The 16,599-nt window shown below is 41.8% G+C and overlaps 1 protein-coding gene and 1 pseudogene across 1 annotated transcript; both read right to left on the reverse strand.

The window, feature by feature from the left end:
• Positions 1-7,936: 7,936 nt before the first annotated feature.
• On the reverse strand, positions 7,937-14,813 carry LOC147923584 (putative long-chain-alcohol O-fatty-acyltransferase 9; annotated as a pseudogene).
• LOC147923585 (uncharacterized) lies at positions 9,609-11,706 on the reverse strand. The gene is made up of 2 exons (XM_087494177.1): positions 9,875-11,706; positions 9,609-9,834 (listed from the first exon to the last, which is right to left on the reverse strand). The coding sequence occupies exons 1-2, from the start codon at positions 11,704-11,706 to the stop codon at positions 9,660-9,662; spliced, it is 2,007 nt and encodes a 668-aa protein (XP_087350303.1). The 3' UTR covers positions 9,609-9,659.
• Positions 14,814-16,599: the final 1,786 nt, after the last annotated feature.

Genomic DNA, 16,599 nt, shown 5'->3' on the forward strand with positions numbered 1-16,599 from the left:
TTCCAGTTTAGCCGAGTTTTTGTCAAGTTCCAGTTCTCTAAAATCAGCAACCGTACCTGATGTAAGCACAGAACCAGAACCCGACCAAGACGACCAATACGGACCGGTCGTGACCGAGACGCCTGACCAAGACGCGGCGAACGCGACCGAGACTCCAGCATCGAGCACGGCCAAGGTTCCAGCAATCCTCCCGGGAGCCACAACAAGGTCAAGGAGCTCCGCCAAAGCCACCAAGCAGAGGATTAACCTCTTTGTCCGAGCGTTCGTCCAACACCGCGACCCGACCAAAGACCATGAAGAAACAGTTCGCATGGCCTTCACTCTTATCCAAGGGTGAAGGCAACCAAGTCATTGTAAGTGAGGAATCGTACTCTTTTTCCTCACTCTGGGATTTTCCCAAGTGGTTTACCGAAGGAGGTTTTAACGAGGCAAAGAGCTTCAATGCACAACGTTCGAAGCCAAGTCGTTTCCCGCGCCAAGGCCAAAGACGGTTTTCTTTTTTTTTTACTTATGTTGTGCATTTTAATTAGAACTCTAGAATCTTCTTTTGAACGTTGAGAGTGTTTTGTGGTTAAGTTTGTTGGTCAAAGACAGCGACGTGTTCTATTTCAAAGAGAACACGTCAAAGGATAAGTGTGCGCACCATCGCGAGTCCGCGTGTCCTTAAGCCTTCTCTTAACCTAGCTATTTACACCCTCTCTTAGACATTTTGTAGCCTTTAGACTTGAATGAAATAAAAAAAAATTTCCTCAAAGAGAGATTCTTTGATCTTGTCTCACTCCTTTCTTTAGTCTCAATCCGGGATTGAACTATCGAGAGAAACTTAGCTAACTTCGAACCGGGTTCGTCGTTCGCTAGTGGCCGTATTGTGTGGCGAGCCAATCCACGCGTGTCGTCGTTCGATCCACCTTCACAAACCATCATCGTTCCTTCACAACTTCTCGAGTTCACCATCGTTCTGTATCACAACCTCTCGCAACCTCCATCGTTCCACGTCGTAACCGTTTGTAGCCCTTCGCAGCCACTCACAGCCTACCGTAGCCGTTCGACCAAATCGAGGCCAAAAGTCCGATCTTCCAATCCGCTCCTTCGTTTTTGATCATCTCTCGTTTCCCTCGTTCGTTTCCTCTCTAGACTCGTTTCATCGAGCCTTGTCTGAGGAAAGTCTCTCCTAGTTCGATCGGCCCGAGAGACCTTTCCGTCCATACTGCGACCGCGTCCGTCGATCGCATCAGCTGGTATCAGAGCTTCAAAAGCTCCTGCAAGGTTGTACCTTTTTAAAACTCATCCCTTTTGTTTAAAGTTTTGATCTTGAGCTTGTTTGGTAGTCTAGTATGCTTTATCTCGTTCCGCATATTCCGATTAGTCATTTGGTTTAATTTGGTGCATGTGTTGTGTTGTTAGGCGTTTTTTTAAGTCGATAAAGCTAGAGTCTTGTTACGTAGTCTTGTTTTTGGTCATAGAGCATTTCTTGTCGTTTTGCACTTTTGCTTTTGCTTTTGTTTAGTCATAGGTTTGAATTTTTGTGAGCTGTCTTCAATCATTTGGTGACGAAATAAAAATCTCCTTTGTGGTCCTTTGAACTTAAGATACTCACGGATATTCGCTTTCTGTTTTGTCAAGGTTTAATTTCAAGCAAGCCGCGTGAGAAGCTCCACTTCACCGTTGACCGTCCGTACGATGGCCGATCAGCAACCAACAGCGAATCCTCTACCTCCACCCGAGATAGAAGTCACTCTCGCAGCTTTACGCAACGGCATTAAACAACTAGCCGAGCGTATGAACCGTCTTGAGTTATTAAACCCACCAAGGGAAGAACTCTTACCGATGCGGCGTCAACGCCAAGAGCCGGAGCAAAGCGACCAGTCCGAAGAGGATTATGAGCCAAGGCCTAGACGACGTCATCGACGTGATGACCCATATGATGAAGCTCCAAGACATCACGAGCCTGTTCACAAGATGATAGCGCCCACGTTCGCCGGAAAATCTGACCCGGAGGCCTATCTTGAATGGGAGAGCCGAATGGACCACTTATACTCGTGTCACAACTACCCGGAGTTGCGCAAAGTCCAGTACGCTGTAGCTTAATTCACCGACTACGCTCTTACCTGGTGGGATTGACTTGAAGCTGAGCAACACCGTAACCGAGACCGGTCAATCACCATTTGGGAGGTCTTAAAGTCTGAGATGCGAAGGCGTTATGTTCCACCGTTCTACCACCGCGAGCTTCAAAAGAAGTTCTGAAGGCTTACACAAGGCACGCAATCGGTGGAAGAGTACTTCGAGGAGTTCAAACATTTGCGCAATCGTCTACAAGTCAAAGACTCCGAAGAGTCTCTCATGGCGCAATTCTTGGACGGTTTACAAGACCAAATCGCACGCAAGGTCGAACGCCAGCCTTATCAAGGCTTCGAGGAGTTGTTGCATCTATCGGTGCAAATTGAGGGACAAATTAAGAAGAAGAACGTCGCCTCAAGTCGAACCAGAGCTCAAGGAGTTCCAAACTGGTCTCCTAATGCGTCAACATCAAACCGGCCCCAAGAAAAGCCGAAGGCGACCAACCTCGACACAAGGTTCAAACCGAGAGAGCCGGCCACCAACGAGCGTCAAGACCCGCGACGTAACACCACTGACGTCCGGAGCCGCGACATTATGTGTTTCAAATGTCAAGGGAGAGGCCACTACGCTTGAGAGTGTCCAAATGCGCGCACGATGATCATTACCGAGTTCGGGGAGCTCGAGTCTGACGGAGAAGAGGCCGAGGTGAAAGATCGAGTCGAGGAACAGCTTGAAGAGGCCATAGCTGAGCCAGACGTTGGGGAGCTCCTGATGATCCAACGCATCCTCAACACCAGCGTAGCAACCGCCAACGACGCAAGCCAGTGCGACAACATCTTCCACACCCGTTGCACTGTAAGTGGGAAGGTTTGTGGCTTGATTATAGACGGTGGATCTTGCACTAATGTCGCAAGCTCCAGTCTAGTCAAGAAATTATCTCTCGAAACCACAAACCACCCTCGACCCTATCGTTTAAAATGGTTGAATGACAAGACCGTGATTCATGTGAAGGAATAAGTCACGGTCCCGTTTAGTGTAGGTCCGTATAAGGACCAAGTTCTATGTAACATGGTTCCTATGCATGCTAGCTACCTCCTATTGGGGCGACCATGGCAGTTTGATAAGAGAACCACTCATTGCGGCCACATCAACCAATATTACTTCGTCCATGACAATAAACGTATTTGCTTGAAACCCTTAAGCCCCACGCAAGTTCATGAAATGCAATCAAAATTGTCAAAAGATTCGGACGATAAAAAGAACTTTTTGATTCAATATGGTGTTGTTAGGAAGTCCCTTAAGGACTCTAACCAAGTGTTACTGATGGTTTTTCGAGACTCATTGGTCGCAGGACTCAAAGGTTTGATAGACGCCTTACCGGACACGATAAGAGACGTTCTTTGGCGCTTCGCTGACGTGTTCCCGGAAGAACTGTCCGAAGGTTTACCACCGATCAGAAGCATTGAACACCAGATCGACCTCGTGTCCGGAGCTCAACTCCTGAACCGGCCCGCGTATCGAGTCAACCCGGAGGAAGTGAAAGAGCTCGAGCGCCAAGTGTCCGAGCTTATGTCCCAGGGTTACGTCCGAGAGAGTTTGAGCCTGTGTGCAGTTCCTGTCTTGCTCGTGCCTAAGAAGGACGGTTCATGGCGCATGTGCGTTGACTGTCGAGCCGTCAACAATATCACCATCAAGTATCGACATCCCATTCCAAGGCTGGACGATATGCTCGACAAACTAAGCAGCTCAAGCGTCTTCTCAAAGATCGATCTTAAGAGCGGTTATCACCAGGTTAGCATGAAGGAGGGTGATGAATGGAAGAGAGCGTTCAAGACAAAACATGGTTTGTACGAATGGTTGGTAATGCCATTCGGTCTTTCTAACGCTCCTTCTACATTTATGCGCCTTATGAATCACGTCTTAAGAGCTTTCATTAATAAGTTTGTGGTAGTTTACTTTGATGACGTTCTCGTATATAGTACTAGTTTGTCGGATCATGTTAAGAACCTTGAGTCTGTCTTACTTACCCTCCGCGAAGAGCAATTGTACGCCAACTTGAAAAAGTGCGTCTTTGCTGCTGATGAGTTAGTGTTTGTAGATTTTGTTGTAAGTTTGCAGGGTCTCAAGGTAGATGGAGAGAAGATTCGCGCCATAGAGGAGTGGCCTACGCCTACAAGCATCTCACACGTTCGATCATTCCATGGCCTCGCAAGCTTCTATCGGAGGCTCGTGAAGGATTTCAGTACGGTCGTGGCGCCCCTCACCGCAGTAATCAAGAAAAACCGGGAGTTTCAATGGGGAGAAGAACAAGAGAGAGCGTTCAAGGAGCTCAAAAGGCGACTCACTCAAGCCCCACTACTTACCATGCCTGACTTCAACAAGACGTTTGAAGTAGAGTGCGACGCGTCTGGTGTAGGCATCGGTGCGGTTCTCACTCAAGGAGGCAAACCGGTGGCTTACTTCAGCGAGAAGCTTAGTGGCGCCACGCTCAACTATCCCACCTATGACAAGGACCTCTACGCCCTCGTCCGCACAATGGAGGTTTGGCAGCACTATCTGTTGGCTCGAGAGTTCGTGATTTACACCGATCACGAGGCGATGAAGCACTTGCGCGGCCAGACCAACCTCAAGAGGAGACACGCGAAGTGGTTTGAGTTCATTGAATCATTTCCATATGTGATCAAATACAAGAAGGGAAAGGAGAACATTGTTGCCGACGCATTCTCACGAAGGCACGCCTTGATCACTACAATGGACGCTCGAGTTTTGGGGTTCGAAAGCATTAAAGACGCGTACGCTAATGATGTGGAGTTTGGTGATTGTTTCAAGAACCATGGAAAAGGAATCTACACCGAGTTCTACTTGCATGAAGGGTTCTTGTTTTGAGGCCGACGGCTTTGTATCCCCACCGGATCCATTCGCGAGTTACCAGTTCGAGAAGCTCACAGTGGAGGTTTGTCCGGACACTTTGGTATCACCAAGACGCTAGCCGTACTTCAAGAGCATTTCTATTGGCCGAAGATGCGCAGCATGGTCGAGAAACACTGCGGACGCTGCTTAGTGTGTCGAGCTTCAAAGTTAACAACTCACCTCCACAGCCTCTACATGCCTCTACCAGTGTCAACAGCACCTTGGATCGACTTGTCGATAGATTTCATCCTCGGCCTACCTCTCTTAGCACATAAGGACAATATAATGGTTGTGGTGGACAGGTTTTCGAAGATAGCGCACTTTATACCTTGCAACAAGAACAACGACGCTGTGCAACTGGCGAACCTTTTTTTCAGTCAAGTAATCAGACTTCACGACTTACCGCGCACTATCATCTCCGACCGAGATCCAAAGTTCCTTGGCCACTTCTGGCAAACACTGTGGAAGAAACTTGGCACCAAGCTCCTATATTCCACTGCCGCTCATCCGCAAACTGACGGCTAGACTGAGGTTGTGAACCGGTCAATAGGAGCCTTGCTTTGGATGGCGATCGCGAGCAACAAGGGTTCATGGCTCGAGTGCATTCCCCTTATTGAATTCGCTTTCAACCAAGCTGTCCATTCTTCAACAAAGAAGTCTCCGTTCGAAGTTGCCTATGGATTCAAGCCGCTTTTACCTATGGATCTCCTACCTCTACCACCGGACGAGACCGAGAATCAAGATGGAGCCGCGAGAGCAGAGTTAGTCAAGAAGCTGCACGAGGAGGTTCGAGCAAACATCAAGAGAAGGACCGAACAGTATGCGCGCTTCTTGAACCGCGGACGCAAACCGATGTTGTTCACACCAGGCAATTGGGTTTGGTTGCACTTGAGGCCGGAGCGGTTCCAGCAGAAGAGAAAGGACAAGCTTAGCCCATGCGGAGACGGACCATTCAGAGTCATCGAGAAGATCAATGACAATGCCTACCGACTCGAAATACCAGGTGAGTATACTACATCTACTTCCTTCAACGTTACTGACCTCGTTCCATTTGATGTAGGTGACGACGAAGAAGTTTTGGGGACAAAGACTTTTCAAGGGGGAGGGAATGATGTGAGCACAGAACTGGAACCCGACCGAGACGACCGAGACGCACCGGACGCGACCAAAACGCGTCGAATGCAACCGAGACTCCAGCACCGAGCACGGCCAAGGTTCCAGCGATCCTCCCGGGAGCCACGACAAGGTCAAGGAGCTCCGCCAAAGCCACCAAGTAGAGGATCAACCTCTTTGTCCGAGCGTTCGTCCAACACCGCGACCCAACCAAAGACAATGAAGAAACAGTTCGCATGGCCTTCACTCTTACCCAAGGGTGAAGCCAACCAAGTCATTGCAAGTGAGGAATCGTGCTCTTTTTCCTCACTCTGGCTTTTTTCCAAGTGGTTTACCGGAGGAAGTTTTAACGAGGCGAGGAGCTTCAATGCACAACGTCCAAAGCCAAGTTGTTTCCTACGCCAAGGCCAAATACGGTTTTCTTTTTTTTTTTACTTATGATGTGCGTTTTAATTTGAACTCTAGAATCTTCTTTTGAACGTTGAGAGTGTTTGTGGTTAAGTTTGTTGGTCAAAGAGAGCGACGTGTTCTATTTCAAAGAGAACACGTCAAAGGACAAGTGTGCGGACCATCGCGAGTCCGCGTGTCCTTAAGCCTTCTCTTAACCTAGCTATTTAAACCCTCTCTTAGACATTTTGTAGCCTTTAGACTTGAATGAAATAAAAACTTTTCCTCAAAGAGAGATTCTTTGATCTTGTCTCACTCCTTTCTTTAGTCTCAATCCGGGATTGAACTATCGAGAGAATCCTAGCTAACTTCGAACCGGGTTCGTCGTTCGCTAGTGGCCGTATCGTGTGGCGAGCCAATCCACGCGTGTCGTTGTTCGATCCACCTTCGCAAACCATCATCATTCCTTCGAAAATTCTTGAGTTCACCATCGTTCCGTATCGCAACCTCTCGCAACCTCCATTGTTCCGCATCGTAACCGTTCGTAGCCCTTTGCAGCCGCTCGCAGCCTACCGTAGCCATTCGACCAGATCGAGGCCAAAAGTCTGATCTTCCAATCCGCTCAATTGTTTTCGCTCATCTCTTGTTTCCCTCGTTCGTTTCCTCTCTAGACTCGTTTCATCGAGTCTTGTCCGAGGAAAAATCTCTCCTAGTTCGATCGGCCTGAGAGCGACCTTTTCGTCCGTACTGCGACCGTGTCCGTCGATCGCATCAGTACCAATCTTCAGTTTGGCTTGGTTTATTATAACAATATACATAAATTATCGGGGCCCTGATTCAACTTAATCGTTTTATGCAATTACACCTAAGAAAGATCTTTGTTTTATTACTAGACAGTTTTGAATCTATACCATGATGAGATCCAATACAACTCAAGGAAGAAGTTGACGTGGCCAAGCATTTAGTTATTTTAATATTTAGCGGGAATGTGTTTCTCTGCCCACTATTCACGTTCTTAGGAGTCAGTTTATGTTTTGTGTATTTAAGCATCTCGTCTATTGTAGAATCGATATGAAAAAACTATTATCTAAGAAACTTGTGTTTTTGTGTTGTTCTTTATGAACAATTCTCTTTGGCTTTGAAGAATGACCGAAATTAGCTTTAGAGGTAAACATAGCACGATTCTTTAACATCAAAAATGATTTTGCATGCAACGCTAAAACCAAAAGATATGCTGCACATCACTTTTGATATTACAAGTTGGAACTTACATAATATTTTTTTTTTTTTACATAATATTATTAATAACGAGATAAAACAACAATTTTAATTTACATTTTTTTTTAGTTTTAGTTTAAAAATACAATAAGATTACATGGTTCTTTTAGTTTTGTTCCCCAATTTTACGAAATAATGACATTAGCAATGCACATGCACATGCAGAAACGAGAGAACTGCGATCAGTAGTTTACAACCTAAAAATGGAAAACTTGCGCTTCACGAAATCAAAGAAAAACAAGGTTTCATTGGCGCGTCTCTCCATCATGCCACTCCGTATAAACTGAGGGAAAAACAGAAAACCCCCGGTGACAAACACAAAGCCCATCGTGAGAAGCCGTGACACTGACGACTTCACTGGCCACCACTGCCGTAAAAACGCTGTCCTCTTAACAGCCACCTCCGTCCCCGTGCAAACCCCATTTAACACAAAGAACATAGTGACCTCCCATGTAGGAGTCTCACGGGTTATATAGAAGTATACAAGCTCATGAAACAGACCGGAGACAAGGAACGCTACCAAATACCCCATGAATCTAGCCCAACCGGAATTCATTATGGGATGTCAAGCGCACCGCACAGGATTGTAGACGCCTGACCGGAGGATAGCCGAGACCATGAGATTCCAAAGTGATATAAGATTGGAATCACTCCAACTTAAGATCACACAAGGATCAAGAGATTCCAAGCTTATCTTGCGGAAGGTGGAATTCACGAGCTGGCTCTGAAGCACTCTCTCAAGAATCAAGGGGTGGTACGATGGATAGATGGGTGATTGACTCGCTCAATCGGTGGGATAATCGACTCGCTCGATCAATGAACGAATGAAGGATGTTGAATCACTCAACAAACTTAATCCGCAAGATTCTGAAGCACTAAGTGAATCACTCACAAAGAACTAAAGAACAAAGCAATACAAAGACTCAAACTTTGTAAAGAAGAAAACGTTTCTATTACTTTAAAAATGATCAAGGGTGTTTTTACAATGAGACTAACGATCAGCATATATAGGCTGATTACACACGTACTAGAGTTCTAAAACAAGAAAGAAATCACAACAATTATTGAAAATATGATCGTTGGACCATTAAGTGTAGAATTGATCCAAATAAGGTAAGAAGATGTGTCTTGTATCTCGTTAACTTGGGGAGGAAGTTGTGACGTCTTGGAAACTTCTGGCCACTTGTGGAAACTTGACTATGCACATGATTAGATTAGGAAGTAGTCGTTGTGCATTGATGACAATCGGGTCAAAAAGAGCAAGTAATAATAAGATTGAATCCGCCTGATCCAATGGCTATTATTGCTTGTGAATATCCTCCAAATATTCTCTGGTGGCTTTAGAGGTTCTCTTGGTTTCCATATGTAGCTTTGGGACACGTCCAAGTGAATGTAAATGAAAGTTTCCTTATCTGGCTCCAAGTAGATCAATGGACATGATTCAAAGGGTGGCTTGGACTTGGGTCTTCTCTTGGGTTGTTCTCCATGGGCTGGAGACTTGTGGTGAATCAAATAGGTGTGTGGGCTCCCTCTAGGACTGGTCCAAGTGTCAAAAGGCCGAAACTCTTCATAACTTGCAACGATGTCTGATTCATCCGCGAGTAGTTCAAGTCCATTAGGAAGTAGTTCAGCATGTCTGTCAGCGAGTAGTTCAGCAGGTCCAGCAAGTAGTTCAACAAGTACTTCAGCTATGACTTCTTGTGCCATCTTTGAATCAGATGGATGGTAAGTGATTCCTTGATGACTTGGTGTTGCCTCATTAAAAACCTTTCTAGGTAAACCCAGTGGGAAAAACCCTAGACAAGGGAAAAAAAGTGCAACAGTCATATTCCAACAATGAGGTGATTTGACTTGCTGATGCTTGATCCCTCTTGAACCATTGTACTCCTTAGGGTTAATTTGATGATGAATAATTAACCCTTCTCTTTGTGCTTGATCAGAACTCCATTTGGGAAAAGATTCTCCAAGATGCTCTTCGTGGACTGGTTTGGTGTGTGGACTGGTTGGTTCGCCATGCTCCCGGTTTGGTTTAGTTCTAATGTCCGCATCATACCCTCTCCCTTGAAAAAGTTTCGTCCTCGAAACTGTACAATCTGCACCAAGAGAAAGCAAGTTAGCTTTCATTCGATTTTGGGAGTTTAGGGTCTTACCTCGGTATGGTTTTGGTTTTGTGATGTGTGGTGCATCAAGTTGCTCTCCTTTGAGCAGGAAAGATAGGATCACGCCTCGGTTTTGATCCGGTATCATGGTTGATTGTGTAGCGTGCTTAGCTCCTCTTTGGATCTGCGCTTGAGCTTTGAGATCCGGTGGCTCCTCTTTAATTAAGCAAGATTTCGGGACACTCCTAGTCTCCTTATTGAGTGGTGTGACCACCAATGGCGCTGGTTTACCCCGGTTTTGATGTAGAATATTCATGGGTCTCTTTATCTCCGGTGAATCGCCTTTATGATCCTCTTTTGTACCTGCAATGTTGTTGACACTTTTGGCGAAGAACAAGTGCATTACTACAGTCATGGGATCAATATAAACATGTAAAATATTTTTGGTTTGAACCATTTCTTTTCTACAAAGTGTAACACTAAGTATATTGCAAATTGTATCAATTACTATACAAGAAATTGGTTCCATAGGTTTATTTAAATAACCTATGTTTTTCTCACACTCTTTAAGTCCTAACAAGTTTATAATCACATCATTCAAATTAATAGAAGTAAATTGAAATAATGGGTTACTTACTTGACATAGTTCATCGATGAGTGTATCATTCAAAATCAACAAGGTTGGTTGATTTAATGATTGATCTGGTGGTTCTTCTTGAAACAAGATGTTGTTTGTGTCAACTTCATCTTCTCTAGTGGCTAGCTTGCTCAACTTAAGCTCTGGATTTGATTCCATGTTATCACGCCTTTCTAGCTTCTCTGTTTGCTCAAAACTTAAGATCATGTTGGATGTGGTCTCTCGCTCATCACTATACACGTTTGTGGTACCTTTATCTTGCTTGACACTTAAGGATAAAATCAAGTGCATTATACTTGAAGTTGAATCATTTAAAACAAGTTGTTTGAAGCTACGATCAATTGTCAAATTATTCCAATATCGAACAAGATCATATGTTTCACTTACTAGGATACCATGTAGACTGTTTGGTATCAACTTAGCCTTAATGGGGATGATCTTAGAAGCAAGATCAGATGGTGTTGAACTTGGTTTTATCTCCACATGTGCCTTAAGGTTCGCTTGCTCATACTCCTTATTTCGGTAATCTTGTGAAGATGTTGTTTCCAAAAGTTGTTCCTCAAAACTTGTGTCATTCTCAACTTCCTTTGAAGTTGCTACCTTGTAGACTACCTCTTTAGATGTGTCATCCATGCTAAGACATTGACCTGCATCAATAACCTTTGGCAAAGACAACCGCATTAATCTAGAATTGGGAATTTCTAAACTTGATGTCGATAAATAATCATTTGAGCTAGATACATTCAGTTTAAACTCTAGCAATGTGGCTTCTTCTTTCTTGGGTTTGTCTTGCGGTTCTAGAGAAGGTATGGGATCCGATTTTCCTTTTGCACCTGTACCTTTCTCATACCTTTTGGATGAAAGCAAGTACATCACGTGGTCAAGTTGTTGATAAAAATTAAGCTCAATATTCTTGCCACTTACCTTGGCGGAATTTTGATCCGGGTTTTGATTGGAACTATCACGCCGGTGTGTAGTTTTCTCTTGGCTTGGTTCCTTTGAAGAGTAAGTGTGTTGACTAGGCTGGGACAGAATTTTAGGTGCATACCTCTCTCTCATAAGCAGCTTTAGTTGTCCCCACGTTTTGAGTATTGGCTCCTTAAACCTTCGTCTAACTTTTTCTGCTTGGTTCCACCAAAGCCTTGCGTTTCCCATGAGTTGTTCAAGACAGTATTCAAGCCTCTCTTCTTTGGGAATGGAATAGTATTTAAAATACTTATCCATGTTGAGTTCCCATTGTAGATAATCTCTTTTACATCCTGCAAACTCAAAACATTCAGGTCCAAAATATTCATAACCATTGTCTAGAGATAACCTGAAATTGGTCTTGTAAGTTTGGTTGGGATTGGATAGCAATGGATCTCTACTAACGCCATGTTTAAGCTCATCTCCTCTTAGCTTAGTGGCCCTTGCGTCTCTCTCCGATAGGGGATCACGTCTACCACTTGGAGGTGGTTTAGGTCGAATTGATGTTCCATGAGTCACTTCCTGTACCACTTGTGGCTTTGTGCGACATAACTTGTCTCTCGGTTTTGCTTGAAGTGAGGTTGTAGGCACTTGGTGTGAAAAAATGTGATGGTTGGACTTCTGTTCTCTCTTTTTAAGACATTGATAATGGTAGCCCATTGTTGTTCCTCTATCCTACTCCATGTTGTCTCCCTTCCTAATGTAATTATCATTTCCTGAAAAAGACATAATTTTGGTCAGTGGAGATTTTGAACCATGTCTACAAAAATCATCTTTAAATTTAATCCATGGTTTAGAATAGCCTGTATTGGTGTTGTATAAGTCGGGTGGTTCTGGGTCTGGTGCTTCACGATCTGGTTCATCACTTGAATCAGAAACTGAACTATCATCTCGTTGCCAAGAGATAGCGTCAAAGTTATCTTCCTCATCCGACGTGACTTGATAGGGCTCTTCTCTCTGGATTTCTTCATCTGAATAAAATTCAATGGACTTCATATTTGCTCTGGTCTTCGTGATAGAAGAATCTTGCACAAGCAAAAGAAAGATGTATCAAAAGTAAATCAAACAAATAAGGAGAAAAAAAAAAGATTAAATACAAAATAGAAACCAGAATTTTCTTTTTAAAAAAAAAATAATAATAAATACGAAAACAAAATAATAAACTAAAGCAAATAATAATTTTTTTTGTTTAATGAAACTGAAGCAAATAAACAAGAACAAAAAGCAAGAAACAAAATTTTTATTTGGTTTTAGGTTTTATTAATATAAATAAATAACAAAAATTAAAATGATATAGGTTGAAAAGATACAACCTTGGGGATAGGAGCTTTTGAAGCTCTGATACCAGATGATATAAGATTGGAATCACTCCAACTTAAGATCACACAAGGATCAAGAGATTCCAAGCTTATCTTGCGGAAGGTGGAATTCACGAGCTGGCTCTGAAGCACTCTCTCGTGAATCAAGGGGTGGTACGATGGATAGATGGGTGATTGACTCGCTCAATCGGTGGGATAATCGACTCGCTCGATCAATGAACGAATGAAGGATGTTGAATCACTCAACAAACTTAATCCGCAGGATTCTGAAGCACTAAGTGAATCACTCACAAAGAACTAAAGAACAAAGCAATACAAAGACTCAAACTTTGTAAAGAAGAAAACGTTTCTATTACTTTAAAAATGATCAAGGGTGTTTTTACAATGAGACTAACTGATCAGCATATATAGGCTGATTACACACGTTCTAGAGTTCTAAAACAAGAAAGAAATCACAACAATTATTGAAAATATGATCGTTGGACCATTAAGTGTAGAATTGGTCCAAATAAGGTAAAAAGATGTGTCTTGTATCTCGTTAACTTGGGGAGGAAGTTGTGACGTCTTGGAAACTTCTGGCCACTTGTGGAAACTTGACTATGCACATGATTAGATTAGGAAGTAGTCGTTGTGCATTGATGACAATCGGGTCCGAAAAAAGCAAATAATAATAAGATTGAATCCGCCTGATCCAATGGCTATTATTGCTTGTGAATATCCTCCAAATATTCTCTGGTGGCTTTAGAGGTTCTCCTGGTTTCCATATGTAGCTTTGGGACACGTCCAAGTGAATGTAAATGAAAGTTTCCTTATCTGGCTCCAAGTAGATCAATGGACATGATTCAAAGGGTGGCTTGGACTTGGGTCTTCTCTTGGGTTGTTCTCCATGGGCTGGAGACTTAGGTGAATCAAATAGGTGTGTGGGCTCCCTCTAGGACTGGTCCAAGTGTCAAAAGGCCGAAACTCTTCATAACTTGCAACGATGTCTGATTCATCCGCGAGTAGTTCAAGTCCATCAGGAAGTAGTTCAGCATGTCTGTCAGCGAGTAGTTCAGCAGGTCCAGCAAGTAGTTCAACAAGTACTTCAGCTATGACTTCTTGTGCCATCTTTGAATCAGATGGATGGTAAGTGATTCCTTGATGACTTGGTGTTGCCTCATTAAAAACCTTTCTAGGTAAACCCAGTGGGAAAAACCCTAGACAAGGGAAAAAGAGTGCAACAGTCATATTCCAACAATGAGGTGATTTGACTTGCTGATGCTTGATCCCTCTTGAACCATTGTACTCCTTAGGGTTAATTTGATGATGAATAATTAACCCTTCTCTTTGTGCTTGATCAGAACTCCATTTGGGAAAAGATTCTCCAAGATGCTCTTCGTGGACCGGTTTAGTGTGTGGACTGGTTGGTTCGCCATGCTCCCGGTTTGGTTTAGTTCTGATGTCCGCATCACAAAGGCGACCCCAAAAGTCTTGAAGAGAGGTGGCTAAGTATGGTTTGTTAAATGGTGGCTCGAGATCACACCCAAGAGCGATACTTAGCAGAACTTTAAGGGGATCTAAGAGAATCTCAAGCTCTACGTATAGATGCAAGAAACATAGACCCAATGGCACATTCTGAGGAAGAAAATGAGTGTAATTGTAGACATGTAACACAACTCCAAATATCATGATTTTAATGGCATAAGCTCGTTTGTGGAAATGGTTTAGAGATGGTTGAGATTTAGGGTTTTGCTGAAGCTTGATGGGGAAGCAAGTGAAGCAAACAAATTTGATGAGATTAGGGGCAACTGGGAAAAGAGATCCTTTATCAAATGCAAACAAGATGAGCTTTAAACTGGCCATCTCGGAGAGGTAAAATGCTGTAGAGCTAGAGAAATGCACAGATGAGAAGAGCAAAGGAAGAACAAAAAAAAGAGCACATATGGGAAGAACAGAGAATAATCGAAGAACGCCAGTTTTGATATTGGCTGAGATGTAGTAACAGTATGATACTGAGATCATTGCAGATATCCAAACTAGGATGAAGTTCTTGAGTTCTTCCTCCATCTCTCAAATCTCTTTTTGTGTTAGTGTTGGCTGAATTTTGCCTTGTATAACAAAAAAAAAATGAGAGTAAATTAAGGCATGTGCTTCTTACAGCTATGCAATCGAAAATATTCGAACAACGAAACAGCTTTGGTTGTACGTTCTTCCTATTTCACAATTGCTGATTTTTTGCTTCTCACTCCATTGAATATGTAAGGAATATGAAACACAAAATTAGTTTAGAAGATTGGCTACTTGGGTACCATTTGACAAAAAGACTTGAATTTCTAAACTTTATAAATACAAACTAACTTCTTATCAAAACTTGTGACAACACTATAAATCCAAATGAAATACTAACTTTCGGCTTCCATCTTCTAGATTATTGACCGTGAAATTATAAATTTCATCATGGCGAGAAGGCACTGAAAAATGATTCGGAAACTAATGGGCTGCTGGCTCTTTTGAATATTCACTCGTGAAAGAAAATTTTACTTCCTTGTTTTTCTATTTCTTTTTTTGCCAAGGAACTAAAGCTAGTTAGTATATTCCTAACTTTCTTCATTTTATACGATACTAGAAATAGGCTCGTGCGATACGCGAGATATATTTAATTTTATTTTTGTTAACTATGATATATTTTAAATTTAGAAATATATATTTTTTTAAATAAATTTTTTATAATATTTTTTAATATTTGTTCCTTTTTATATATGGTTCGTAATGTTTGGATGCAAAATAAAATAAACAAAACATATCGGACATTTTTTTTAGTGGAAGTAATTAAATCTCTCAAAGTTTTGTTGTTTTGGATTTTACTGTTTTGTGATAAATTGTTAGTTTCTTAGAGCATCTCCAACCTCACTCTATTTTAAAGTCAAAACTCCGTTATAGGGTAACATTTGCTCTAACTCTACTCTATATCTTACTCTAAAATAGGGTAAATGGTAGAATTACTTTATATGTAACTTTAATTTTTTACACTAACTCCATTTTTTAGTATAAAATAGATTGACATATTGAAAAAACTATGCTCTATTTTAGAGTAAAAAATAGAATATATATTGGAGATAGTCTTAGCACACATGAAATTTGTGTAGAGACCATATATCAGATATTCGAAACGAAAATTGAGTATTGAAAATTGTTTACAAATATTACCAAATAAATCTCATCTTTCCCTACATCTTTTTCAAAGCTGTAATATATGGATGTGATCAAGACTTATATGATCATAAAGAAAAATAATTGATAAATATTTATCTTTTTGCGAGTGGTTTTACAACTTTATATATTCTTTAACTCAATTTTGATATTTGATTTTCTTTTTGACTCCACCATATGTTGCTACGGTTTGATTTTCTTCAGTTAGCCTCCTAACAAATATCTTGTTAATTATAAACTCTATATGAATGCTTAGAATGTGTTATACTTCTATGATGATGTTATTTCTCGGTCTTTGTCTCTATTCTTATTCATTATGTTCTTTTAATTGTCAAAAAAATGAACTCTCCAACATGTCAATTGGTATAGATGGAAGGGAAGACAAAATTAGAAAAATTGATATCAACAATAGATATATTCCAATTATTTTTCTGACATAACTGCATTTCTAATTTATTTTAACTTACGTCTAAATGCTTTTCTTAATTAATTATATAAAAACTTATAATATCTATATGTTGACTTTTCCATCAGATTTTGATGATTTAAAATAAGATATGTGAGTAAAAAAAATCAGACCCACTCAAATTCATCCAATCAATAAACTAAACTTCTAAAACCTTAATTTCGTACTATACTAATG

The sequence above is a fragment of the Camelina sativa genome, chromosome 17, assembly GCF_030686135.1.
Source record: "Camelina sativa cultivar CO46 ecotype springtype chromosome 17, ASM3068613v1".
NCBI classification, from domain to species: Eukaryota; Viridiplantae; Streptophyta; class Magnoliopsida; order Brassicales; family Brassicaceae; genus Camelina; species Camelina sativa.

Bases quoted from the DNA above. Each gene is read 5' to 3' on its own strand.
- LOC147923585 (XM_087494177.1), bottom strand. From the start codon at position 11,706: ATGGATAAGTATTTTAAATACTATTCCATTCCCAAAGAAGAGAGGCTT. The intron at 9,835-9,874 runs TCGAATGAAAGC...GGTGCAGATTGT, and splicing joins AAGACCCTAAACTCCCAAAA to ACAGTTTCGAGGACGAAACT.